Below are 13061 nucleotides of genomic sequence, written 5' to 3'. Positions count from 1 at the left end.
TCTCTGCGCTCTGTGTCCATCTTTCCATTTTTTTAAATGTCAGAAACAGCAGTCCTAAGATCAGCCTCTCATTCATCACCCTTTTGAACTCTCTCTCTCTCTCTCTCTCTCTCTCTCTCTCCTCCTCTCTCCTCCTCTCTCCTCCTCTCTCTCTCCTCTCTCTCTCTCTCTCTCTCCTCTCTCTCCCTCCCTCTCTCCCCCTCTCTCTCTCTCTCCTCCTCTCTCTCTCTCTCTCCTCTCTCTCCCTCCCTCTCTCCCTCTCTCTCTCTCTCTCTCTCTCTCTCTCCTCTCTCTCCCTCCCTCTCTCCCCCTCTCTCTCTCTCTCCTCCTCTCTCTCTCTCTCTCTCTCTCTCTCTCTCTCTCTCCTCCTCTCTCTCTCCTCCTCTCTCTCCCTCCCTCTCTCTCTCTCCTCCTCTCTCTCCCTCCTCTCTCTCCCTCCCTCTCCCCCTCTCTCTCCCCCTCTCTCTCTCCTCTCTCTCCTCCTCTCTCTCCCCCTCTCTCTCCCCTCTCTCTCCCTCCCTCTCCCCCCTCTCTCTCTCTCCTCCTCTCTCTCCCTCCCTCTCCCCTCTCTCTCTCCTCCTCTCTCTCCTCCTCTCTCTCCCTCCCTCTCCCCCTCTCTCTCCTCCTCTCTCTCCTCTCTCTCCCTCCCTCTCCCCCTCTCTCTCTCTCTCTCTCCTCCTCTCTCTCTCCTCTCTCTCCTCCTCTCTCTCTCCTCTCTCTCCCTCCCTCTCCCCCTCTCTCTCTCTCTTTCCTCTCTCTCCCTCCCTCTCCTCCTCTCTCTCCTCCTCTCTCTCTCCTCTCTCTCCCTCCCTCTCCCCCTCTCTCTCTCTCCTCCTCTCTCTCCCTCCCTCTCCCCCCTCTCTCTCTCTCCTCCTCTCTCTCCTCCTCTCTCTCCCTCCCTCTCCCCCCTCTCTCTCCTCCTCTCTCTCCTCTCTCTCCCTCCCTCTCCCCCTCTCTCTCTCTCTCTCTCTCCTCCTCTCTCTCTCCTCTCTCTCCTCCTCTCTCTCTCCTCTCTCTCCCTCCCTCTCCCCCTCTCTCTCTCTCTTTCACTCTCCCTCCCTCCCTCTCCTCCTCTCTCTCCTCCTCTCTCTCTCCTCTCTCTCCCTCCCTCTCCCCCTCTCTCTCTCTCCTCCTCTCTCTCCCTCCCTCTCCCCCTCTCTCTCTCTCCTCCTCTCTCTCCTCCTCTCTCTCCCTCCCTCTCCCCCTCTCTCTCCTCCTCTCTCTCCTCTCTCTCCCTCCCTCTCCCCCTCTCTCTCTCTCTCTCTCTCCTCCTCTCTCTCTCCTCTCTCTCCTCCTCTCTCTCTCCTCTCTCTCCCTCCCTCTCCCCCTCTCTCTCTCTCTTTCACTCTCTCTCCCTCCCTCTCCTCCTCTCTCTCCTCCTCTCTCTCTCCTCTCTCTCCTCCTCTCTCTCTCCTCTCTCTCCCTCCCTCTCCTCCTCTCTCTCCTCCTCTCTCTCTCCTCTCTCTCCTCCTCTCTCCTCCTCTCTCTCTCCTCTCTCTCCCTCCCTCTCCCCCTCTCTCTCTCTCTCTCTCTCCTCCTCTCTCTCTCCTCTCTCTCCCTCCCTCTCCCCCTCTCTCTCTCTCTTTCACTCTCTCTCCCTCCCTCTAATCCAGATCCCTCTGAGACAGCGACCTTTGTCCTGGCGAACACTGAACCAATCAGAGAGGGTGACGAGGTGAAGATGATGTGTGAGACAGATGGAAACCCTCAGCCTGAGTTTGAGTTCTACAAAGATGTAAGGACTAACACACATTTACTGCATTTCAGACTATACAGCAGTGCAGCTATACACAATCCCTACACTACTGTAATAGTCCAACTTGTTCATCTCTTAAATAATTGAATAATTATTTAATAATCTCTCTCTCTCTTTCAATCCCCCCTCTCTCCACCCCTCTCTCGCTCCTGCTTTCTTGCTCTCTCTGATGCTCAGGGTAAAAACATTGAGGAAGGAGTTGCAGGGGGACTTTTGACTTTGAAGTCCGTCAAGCGTTCGGATGCTGGGGTGTACAAGTGTATGGCCACTGACTTTGATAACCTGGATGCTGATCTTAGCGGAGAAGTCACCATCTCTGTCCACTGTGAGTATCCACTGAGGTTGTACGCTTTTGATCCAAGAACATAATAAATTTTAAAGGATTCTCTCTCTCATTACCACCCTCTTTCTCTCTCCCTCCTCCCCCTCTTTCTTTTTATCCCTCTTTTCTCTGCCTCTCAGACATTGACCCATTGAGTGTGAGCCCTGCCGGTCCATTGTCAACCATGATGGGAGACATGGTGGAGCTGCAGTGTAAGACCAAGGCCTCAGACCCACACACCGTCCAGTGGAAGAAGGCAAGTCCAGTGTTACTACCAGTCCACCTCTCTCTGCTTCCTCCCTGTTTTACTACCAGTCCACCTCTCTCTGCTTCCTCCCTGTTTTACTACCAGTCCACCTCTCTCTGCTTCCTTCCTGTTTTACTACCAGTCCACCTCTCTGATCTGGCTGTTTGTTGTGAGTGTGTTACTGGGTAAGGTATGTGGTTGTACTGAGCAGGACTGAGTTTTTGTGAGAAACCGGAGAGGGCATGGAAGAACAAGAGATAAAGAAATTGAGTGTGTGTGTGTGTGTGTCCAACTGTCCCCTAATCTCATACCTGTGTGTGTTCAACAGGGCTCCACGGTGCTGTCCCAGACGGGTGTCTTGTCTCTGAAGTCGGTGACATTCGCTGAAGCTGGCGAGTACTCCTGTGTGGGCGCTGTACCCTCTGTGCTCGGGCTCACCTCCAAGGCCAGCATCAATCTCACTGTCTCAGGTACACAGAAGCACAGCCACACGCACAAACACACACACACACACACACACACACACACACACACACCCACACACATGACGGTGTGTTAGTGACCCTGTGGTGGTTCTGAGATGGTTCAGATAGGACTATAGGGCTTCTTAATGTATAGATAGATAAGACCCAGATGGAGTAAAGGAAGTGGAGATGGTACGTATATCATAAGACTCAGATGGAGTAAAGGAAGTGGAGATGGTATGTATATCTCTTCCTGTGGTGGAGTTTAATTATTATTTTATTTCCTGCCATTCTCTCCCTCCCCTTTCTCTCTGTATCTATCCCTCTCTTTTTCCTCTCTCCCACTTTCTTCCCAATCTATATCTGTCTATACCTCCCTACCCTCCTCCCTCCCCCTCTCTCTACATCTCGCCCTCCCCCTCTCTAGGTAAACCTGAGATTGATGCAGCTGTTGATGGAATGGTGGAGAAGGAGGGAGACATGGTGACTCTGTCCTGCTCTGCTCACGGACACCCTGCCCCACAGTTCACCTGGACACCCTCAGGAAAGGAGGTGTGTGTGTGCCCGCGTGTGTGTGCGTGTGCATTGTGTGCATTGAGAAAGCTTATGTTATGAGCTCTCAGAACAACTTGCATTCTCTTAACCCATCTCTCTCTCTCCCCCTCCCCCCTCTCTCTCACCCCTCCTCTCCCAGTCAGTGGCGGTGAAGGGTAACAAGGTGGTCAGTACGGTCATGCTGGAGGCCAGTGCTGTGGTCCTGAAGGACGGGGTCACCTGCGAGGCCAGTAACGACCACGGAGCAGCCTCCCAGGCCTTCAAAGTCACCATCAAACAAGGTCAGTACGACCCTCCACTTCCCTTATCTTTCTTATCACTCTGTCTTTCTCTCTCTGTTTTCTCTCTCTCTCCCTCTACCTCCCTCTCTGTCCCGCTCCTCCATTGTGGTGTAACAGTAAACTGTAGTCTAACCCTGTTCCTCTCCTCTCCCTGCAGCCGTAGATCCCAACGCAGCCAATGATGCAGGCAGAGGTAGACACTTATCCATCTTCTCCCTCCTCCTTTCCCCCCTGCTGTCAGGACTCTGTGTTGTATATAGCCTGTAGTACTTCACCCTTCCTCCCAGCACTCTACTGTACTGTACATTGTATATTTCCCTATTGCTACTGAACACTGTGGATATTGTATATTGTGTTTTGTTTGTCATCTTTGTATGATGTCCGTCCTATATTTTGTGGATGCTGTGACTTTTCTCTCCCCTTGGGGGGATAATAAAGGATGATATTCTATTCTATCCTCTTCTGCTCTCTTCCTTTCTTTTCGCGGCGTCTTTTATCACTTCTTTTTCCGACTGCGTTCTTCTCTTTCACCCTTTTCCTCCGTATGCTGTGCCTTTCAGTTGCTGTGAGGTTGTGAGTAGTTGTAACTCTGGAGTGTGTGTTTATGTACCCTAGTGTGTGTGTGTTGTTGGCGGTTAGTTGGTGTACAGAGTGGTGCGGTGTGTGTTGTTGCTTTGCTATGCAATGGGACTGAGGAACTGTCTTTCTTTCAAAATGCTGCTTAAAGGGAACCATGTGCTTAAAACAGGTCTGTACTAATACCTCTGTGTGTATGTGTGTTACATGGTGTGTATGTGATACAGAGAGAGAAAAGGTGTGTTTGTGAAAATGTGTGTATGTAGGAGACTGTGGTGTGTGTGTGTGTGTGTGTGTGTGTAGGCCCCCCTCTTGGCCCCACCACACTATTATCATCTCAATCAAAGCTGAACTAACCTCCCCCCTCCGTCCTCCCCTTTCCCCCTTTCCCCCTCTCCTCCTCTCCCCTCCACCCATCCATTGTTCTCCTCCCAACCCCACCCGTCCCATTTCTGCCCCTCCACCCCCCTCACCTCCCCTCACCTCTTCCATTACCCGCCCCTACCCCTCCACTCCATCCCCTCTCCTGCATCCATCGCTGTCCCTCCCTCTTCATTCCTTCTCCCCCTTATCCCTCTGTCCCACCCATCCCTTCACCCTCTCCCTCCTTCTCCCATCCCTCCCACCCTCCTCCCTCTTTCTCCTCTCACCTCACCCCCATCCATCCCCTCTAACTTCACTTTCCATCCAACCTCTACCTTCTCCACCTCTCCCTCCTCCACCCCATGCCTCCATCTCTCCATGCCCCTAGCTGATAAGCAGCAGGGTGGCTCCAGTGGCGTGGTGATAGCCGTGGTGGTGTGTGTCCTAATGCTGCTGCTGCTGGTGGCACTCATCTACTTCCTCAACAAGAAGGGCAAGCTGCCCTGCAGCAAGAAGGACAAGAAGGAAGTGTGAGTAACAGGAGGGAGGTTAGGGGGAGAGGAGAGGAGAGGAGAGGAGAGGAGAGGAGAGGAGAGGAGAGGAGAGGAGAGGAGAGGAGAGGAGAGGAGAGGGGAGGGGAGGGGAGGGAGTGAGGAGGGGTGTTGAAACTGTTTCTAAAGAAAGGCATTGTGGTCATTGGAGTACAGTCCCTGTTCTCTTTACTGTACTTTACCTCCCTCTGCTAACCCTCTACCTTTTCTCTCTCCGTCTGTCTGTTAATGTTCTCTCTCTCTATCAACTTCTCTCTCTCTCTATGCTACCTCTCTCCCTCTCTCTCTATGCTATCCCTCTCTCTCTCTGCCTCCTCTGTGTGTCTCTCCTGCAGGGCGAGTGGGGATGTGAATAATGACATTGTGGTGGAGATGAAGACAGAAAAGGCCAATGAAGAAGCTGGCCTCCTGAACAAGCCAGGAGCACAGCAGGTCAGAGAGGAGGGGTCACTGGCAGGACAGGAGTAGTTGGAAAAGGGGGAATTGGTTTATGTGTTTATATCCACAGTTCTTACATCAGAATAGGGTGATTCCTCACTAAACTAGAACAAAACAATTTTCACTAAATGAAATCCATAGAAGTGTCCTTTGGAGGAAGGATTGTTGACAGATATTTGACATTTGTATCTTAAAGCATAATTGAGACATAATTAATTGAAGTTGGAATACTTGTGGCATTTTGGCCTTACCCAGGCCTCCTTTAAGACTCCATAATGTTTAATCTGTATTTGCTACAAAGCTAAAGTTGGTGACATATAAAGCTTTACCGCTTGCTCTGTAATATGAGTAATATTTTGATTTTAATAACAATTTTCTTACATTAATTTATTCATATACAGAAATATAAACATGAATATTGAAAATATACAAATATCACAAGTCTAAAAGTAACAGAGATCCTACTCTGGAACTTTGATATGCCGTAGAGTAAATTATGTTCAACGATTTATAGAAAAATGTCCCAAATCAACAACAAAAAAATCAATAGTCATGTTTATATTTGTCAATATTCATACATTTATGTAAGAAATGTGTTATTAAAATCAAAATATTGCTCATATTACAGAGTTAGCGGTAAAGCTTCATAAGACACCAACTTTAGCTTTGTAGCAAATACAGATGAAACATTATGGATGTGACACTCTGGCTCTAGGACTTTTGTATGTGAGCTAGAGTGTATGTTGTTTTGTTGGGGATTTGGGGTGTTTTTCTATGTTGGTAGTTCTGTCGGGTGTATTTCTATGTTTGCAGGTCTGTGGGTTGGTTTTCTAGGTATTGTATGTTGTAGTCAATGACTCCCAATCGGAGGTAACGAGTGTCAGCTGTCGGCTCGTTATCTCTGATTGGGAGCCATATTTAAACTGTCAGTTTTCACCTTTGTTTTGTGGGTTATTGTTCCAAGTTCAGTGTATTGTTACGTTAGGACTTCACTATCGTCTTTTGTTGTTTTTACGTGGTTGCTTTATAAATAAAGTCATCATGTTCACTCCACGCGCTGCGTATTGGTCCGCTCCTTCCGACGATCGTGACAGAATAACCCACCATAAAGGAACCAAGCAGCGCGTCCAGGAACAAAGGGTCTGGACATGGAAGGAACTGGTGGAAGGTAAAGGGTCCTGGACTTGGGAGGAGATCCTAGATGGTATGGATCGCCGACCATGGAACGAGACGGTGGAGAGGCGACGGCGAGAGGAGCAACGGCATCAGCAGGGCCATCATCGTCGGAAGGACGAGAGGCAACCCCAAGAAGTTTTTGGGGGGCACATGGCTTGGGCGACGGAGCAGCAGGAGGCTGCCACTAGGCAGAGTCAGAGGGCTGCCAGGTTAAGGGGGCTGACGGAGGCAGAGAGGACGGATTCAGTGGGCTACCAGGTCAAGGGGGGCAACTGGGTAAAGCAGGGAAGGAAAGTGTTGAGGCACGGCGTGAGGTACTGGGGTGTGTAACCAGTTCGGTCCGGCCCGTTCCTAGTCCCGTGGTGCAGCCAGTAGTGTGTGTTCCCGTGCGGTGCGGCCTGTTCCGGTCCCTCGCACTAAGTGTGCGGTGCGCGTCGCCAGCCCAGCCCGGCCTGTTCCTACTCCTCGCACCAGGGATACGGTGCGCTTCGCCAGCCCAGCCCGGCCTGTTCCTACTCCTCGCACCAGGGATACGGTGCGTTTCGCCAACCCGGCCCGGCCTGTTCCGGCCACTCGCACCAGGGATACGGTGCGCGTCGCCAGCCCAGCCCGGCCTGTTCCTACTCCACGCACCAGGGATACGGTGCGCGTCGCCAGCCCCGCCCGGCCTGTTCCGGCCACTCGCACCAGGGATACGGTGCGCGTCGCCAGCCCAGCCCGGCCTGTTCCTACTCCTCGCACCAGGGATACGGTGCGCTTCGCCAGCCCGGCCCGGCCTGTTCCGGCCACTCGCACCAGGGATACGGTGCGCGTCGCCAGCCCCGCCCGGCCTGTTCCTGCTCTCCGCACTAGGCGTTATGGGAGTCCCCAGGGTCCAGCATGCCCTGTTCCGGCTCCCCGCACTAGGCGTTATGGGAGTCCCCAGGGTCCAGCATGCCCTGTTCCGACTCCCCGCACTAGCCCTGAGATGCGTGTCCTCAGCCCGGTACCTCCAGTTCCGGCACCACGCATCAGGCCTACGGTGCGTCCCCAGGGCCAAGCATGCCCTGTTGCTGCTTCCCGCACTAGCCCTGAGATGCGTGTCCTCAGCCCGGTACCTCCAGTTCCGGCACCACGCATCAGGCCTACGGTGCGTCCCCAGGGCCAAGCATGCCCTGTTGCTTCTCCCGCACTAGCCCTGGGATGCGTGTCCTCAGCCCGGTACCTCCTGTTCCGGCACCACGCACCAGGCCTACGATGCGCCTCAGACGGCCAGAGTCTGCCGTCTGCCAGCGGGCCTGAACTGCCCGTCTGCCCAACGCCGTCTGAACTGTCCGTCTGCCCAACGCCGTCTGAACTGCCCGTCTGCCCAACGGCGCCTGAACTGCCCGTCTGCCCAACGCCGTCTGAACTGCCCGTCTGCCCAACGCCCGTCTGAACTGCCCCGTCTGCCCAACGCCGTCTGAACTGCCCGTCTGTACTGAGCCTGCAAAGCCGCCCGTCTGCCATGAGCCTTCAGAGCCGTCCGCCAGACCGGAGCCGCTAGAGCTCTCCGCCAGACAGGATCAGCCAGAGCCTTCCGCCAGACAGGATCAGCCAGAGCCTTCCGCCAGACAGAATCAGCCAGAGCCTTCCGCCAGACAGGATCAGCCAGAGCCTTCCGCCAGACAGGATCAGCCAGAGCCTTCTGCCAGACAGGATCAGCCAGAGCCTTCTGCCAGACAGGATCAGCCAGAGCCTTCTGCCAGACAGGATCAGCCAGAGCCTTCTGCCAGACAGGATCAGCCAGAGCCTTCTGCCAGACAGGATCAGCCAGAGCCTTCTGCCAGACAGGATCAGCCAGAGCCTTCCGCCAGCCAGGATCCGCCAGAGCCGTCCAGCCAGGATCCGCCTGAGCCAGCCAGCCAGGATCTGCCCCTCAGTCCGGTGCTGCCCTTTAGTCAGGTGCTGCCCCTTAGCCCGGTGCTGCCCCTTGGTCCGGTGCTGCCCCTTAGTCGGTGCTGCCACTTAGTCCGGTGCTGCCCCTTAGTCAGGTGCTGTCCCTTAGTCCGGTACTGCCTACTAAGCAGTTTGTGACTGTGGTGGGGTGGGGATCACGACCGGGGCCAGAGCCACCACCGTGGACAGACGCCCACCCAGACCCTCCCCTAGGCGTATGCTGGTGCGCCCGGAGTGCGCACCTTTGGGGGTACTGTGACACTCTGGCTCTAGGACTTTTGTATGTGAGCTAGAGTGTATGTTGTTTTGTTGGGGATTTGGGGTGTTTTTCTATGTTGGTAGTTCTGTCGGGTGTATTTCTATGTTTGCAGGTCTGTGGGTTGGTTTTCTAGGTATTGTATGTTGTAGTCAATGACTCCCAATCGGAGGTAACGAGTGTCAGCTGTCGGCTCGTTATCTCTGATTGGGAGCCATATTTAAACTGTCAGTTTTCACCTTTGTTTTGTGGGTTATTGTTCCAAGTTCAGTGTATTGTTACGTTAGGACTTCACTATCGTCTTTTGTTGTTTTTACGTGGTTGCTTTATAAATAAAGTCATCATGTTCACTCCACCGCTGCGTATTGGTCCGCTCCTTCCGACGATCGTGACAATGGAGTCTTAAAGGAGGCCTTGGTAAGGCCAAAATGTCACAAATATTCTAACTTTAATGAATTATTTCTCAACTATGCTTTACGATACAAATGTCAAATACATGTCAACAATCCTTCCTCCAAATGACCCTTCTATGGATTAAATGGGGTGAAAATCCCCCAAATCATGGACTTGTTTTGTTCTAGTTTCATGAGGAATCACCCAATAGCTATTAATTAGGAGAGGAGATCAGGAAACCAAAGCAGTGTTCTAGAATAGCATCTGGGTTTGGCTGGAATCATTACAGCCACAGAGTCATCATGAATCATGAATATGAACTGAGTTAGAGACAATAATTCTTCATAGGAATAACCAATATAAAAATGAGCTGCGTAATGACTTACACTACCAGTCAAAAGTTTGGACGCACCTACTCATTCAAGGGTTTTTCTTTATTTTTTATTATTTTCTACATTGTAGAATAATAGTGAAGACATCACAACTATGAAATAACACATATGGAATCATGTAGTAACCAAAAAAGTGTTAAACAAATCAAAATATATTTTAGATGTTAGATTCTTCAAAGTAGCCACCCTTTGCCTTGATGACAGCTTTGCACACTATTGGCATTCTCTCAACTAGCTTCATGAGGTAGTCACCTGGAATGCATTTCAAATAACAGATGTGCCTTGTTAAAAGTTAATTTGTGGAATTTCTTTCCTCCTTCCAATCAGTTGTGTTGTGACAAGGTAGGGGTGGTATACAGAAGATATCCCTATTTGTAGAAAATAGTAAAAATAAAGAAAAACACTTGAATTAGTAGGTGTGTCCAAAATTTTGACTGGTACTGTATATCAGGGTTCCCCAAATTCGGCCTGCGGGTGGTTTTATTTGGGCCCCCAAGTTTGCAGAGCAAAAAATAATATATATATTTTGGGGGGACATAAAAGACTGTAAAAACACCAGGAAATCAGCTCCAAGTGATTTGTATTTAAGAAATCTGTTCCCAAGTATTCCCACGCATAATAGAGAGACGTGATCGTATACAAATGTATGCAAGGTTTGAAATGATTATGTTTTAGTCAGACGTTATATCTGTTTGGGCTTCTTGAGGTCAATATGCAGTCTACAAATTATTTGTAATTATGTTCCGGCCCCCCGAGCCTCCGCTCGAGAAAAAATCGGCCCGCGGCTGAATCTAGCTGATGATCCCTGATTTATATGATATCATGTGATGTTGTATTGACTCAAAGCATTTACTGGTACTTTGTATTGTCTTCCACAGTGAGGAACAGAGGAGAATATGACACAAGAAGACAGAAAAAGAGGGATGATGGGATGGATGAAAAACGACAGCAGGGCTTGTGGAATGGAAGGCTGTTTTTGTAGGGATGGGGTGTAACCATGGGGGGTATTTAAACATGAGACCTAATATATCACTGTCCACCAATCACAACTCTTGGTTGACTCCAGTGCAGAAAAGAGCTGTACAGTAAACATGTGTCCAACGTGACTCTAGCCACAGTAACCCTTTTCTACCCCAATCCAAACACAAAATGCCATTAAGTCACTGTGTGTTGCTGGAGTGTGTGTGAGTGCGTGCGTGTGTGTGTGTGTTTGTGAGTGTGTGTTTGTGTGTGCTGTATTGCATTGTGCATCTGAGCTGTGGTTTGTTCTTAGTTCAGTCAGTGTGAAACGGAATGTGTCCATTCTGTGTGGAGTCTGCATCTACCCCATTCTGGTGGACATGGGGAAAAACACAAACTGTCATTCTACTGTATTCATCCCTACGCTGATTATTGTGTCACTCTGAATTATATCCCGTAACATAGAGATTGACCGCAGCTACTGTTACATTTTAAACCTAAGTATCATATTATATGCCCAAGACGATGCATATTAGGCACAATATTTCAGATTTACTTTCTGACAAAACTTTTTGGTTGACCAGGGCAAGCCAGGCTCACTTATACAGGTTAAAAGTCATTCCAACCTAAATCCACTCCGGCGCTCTGATAAGAGGCCTATAGTACTGTGTATAATTCTGGACTGTTCTAAGCTGGAGGAATTTACCCCTATCTCCCTGTTTGCTTTACAGGATGACATGAAATAGACGGCTCTAGTTTTTAATTTCAAATCTATAATGTTTATTCATTTATTCAAATCCCCATTAGCTGTTACCTTAGCAACAGCCGAGACAATTTCTAACTTCCTGATCCCTTCCTGTGTAAATGTATTTTTTCTCAAACCAAAAAGCAACAAAAACGACAAGCTATTGGGTGTACAAATTAGTTCCAAAATGTTGACGAGCTTATATATTGTGTATCAGGTCATTTGTTTTATTTTCTGTCTCTGTAAACTGAATACTGTATAACCTGTCAATCAAATGGAGGCTTATTGTATACGTGAGGTGAATCTGAATGAATCTGTGTGTTCACTGTGTTGTTAGAGTCCTGTCCCTGCTACAGCTCTCACCGTATTTCATAGCCTACTGTTCTTCTCTGAGCAAAGCCATTTTCAGAAATACAACACTCCCTGTTACGCTCAGCTCACCCAATTATCATCCCCTAGCTCTGGAAAATTTGAGTAATCTGGCAAAATGGGGAACGTTTTCGTCCTCTGTTGACAATCTGAAATCTCTGCCAGCTGCCCCTTTCATTTCCATCAGCACAGATTCGCTCTGCAGGCTGGATGGGTTGGCAACGCAGTGAGCACAGATTCACCTACGAACGTCACAGACACAGGTCAGTCACAGCTTGATGAGGGAGAGAGGGAGGGGAACAGGGGAGGTGAAAGGGGGTAGAGTGTGGGGGTGAGGTGGGAGGGGAACAGGGGAGGTGAGAGGGGGTAGAGTGTGGGAGGGGAGAGGGTGTACAGTGGGGAGAACAAGTATTTTATACACTGCCGATTTTGTAGGTTTTCCTACTTACAAAGCATGTAGAGGTATGTCATTTTTATCATAGGTACACTTCAACTGTGAGAAAAATCCAGAAAATCACATTGTATGATTTTTAAGTAATTAATTTGCATTTTATTGCATGACATAAGTATTTGATACATCAGAAAAGCAGAACTTAATATTTGGTACAGAAACCTTTGTTTGCAATTACAGAGATCATACGTTTCCTGTAGGTCTTGACCAGGTTTGCACACACTGCAGCAGGGATTTTGGCCCACTCCTCCATACAGACCTTCTCCAGATCCTTCAGGTTTCGGGGCTGTCACTAGGCAATACGGACTTTCAGCTACCTCCAAATATTTTCTATTGGGTTCAGGTCTGGAGACTGGCTAGGCCACTCCAGGACCTTGAGATGCTTCTTATGGAGCCACTCCTTAGTTGCCCTGGCTGTGTGTTTCGGGTCGTTGTCATGCTGGAAGACCCAGCCACGACCCATCTTCAATGCTCTTACTGAGGGAAGGAGGTTGTTGGCCAAGATCTCGCGATACATGGCCCCATCCATCCTCCCCTCAATCGGTGCAGTCGTCCTGTCCCCTTTGCAGAAAAGCAGCCCCAAAGAATGATGTTTCCACCTCCATTCTTCACGGTTGGGATGGTTGTTCTTGGGGTTGTACTCATCCTTCTTCTTCCTCCAAACACGGCGAGTGGAGTTTAGACCAAAAAGCTATATTTTTGTCTCATCAGACCACATGACCTTCTCCCATTCCTCCTCTGGATCATCCAGATGGTCATTGGCAAACTTCAGACGGGCTTGGACATGCGCTGGCTTGAGCAGGGGGACCTTGCGTGTGCTGCAGGATTTTTTATCCATGACGGCGTAGT

The 13061-nt window shown here is 49.9% G+C and overlaps 1 protein-coding gene across 2 annotated transcripts in view; it reads left to right on the top strand.

Annotated features, from left to right (window-relative positions):
* Positions 1-12084, top strand: part of LOC121542832 (basal cell adhesion molecule-like) — a 77518-nt gene extending 65434 nt beyond the window's left edge. The window contains exons 7-17 of one of the 2 annotated variants that reach the window (XM_041852391.2): positions 1614-1735; positions 1934-2081; positions 2219-2334; positions 2654-2795; positions 3217-3341; positions 3484-3625; positions 3783-3818; positions 4353-4373; positions 4953-5094; positions 5451-5547; positions 10566-12084. In XM_041852391.2, the coding sequence (XP_041708325.2) occupies positions 1614-1735; positions 1934-2081; positions 2219-2334; positions 2654-2795; positions 3217-3341; positions 3484-3625; positions 3783-3818; positions 4353-4373; positions 4953-5094; positions 5451-5547; positions 10566-10568 (1094 nt within the window). In that variant the 3' untranslated portion in view covers positions 10569-12084. The remainder of the gene's footprint in view (positions 1-1613; positions 1736-1933; positions 2082-2218; positions 2335-2653; positions 2796-3216; positions 3342-3483; positions 3626-3782; positions 3819-4352; positions 4374-4952; positions 5095-5450; positions 5548-10565) is intronic. The other variant, XM_041852392.2, reaches the window with a different exon arrangement.
* The last annotated feature ends 977 nt before the right edge of the window (positions 12085-13061 follow it).

This window comes from Coregonus clupeaformis, chromosome 28 (assembly GCF_020615455.1).
Source record: "Coregonus clupeaformis isolate EN_2021a chromosome 28, ASM2061545v1, whole genome shotgun sequence".
Taxonomy (NCBI): Eukaryota; Metazoa; Chordata; class Actinopteri; order Salmoniformes; family Salmonidae; genus Coregonus; species Coregonus clupeaformis.
Note: the sequence above shows the minus strand (reverse complement) of the source record. Positions and strands in the feature narration are given on the sequence as shown.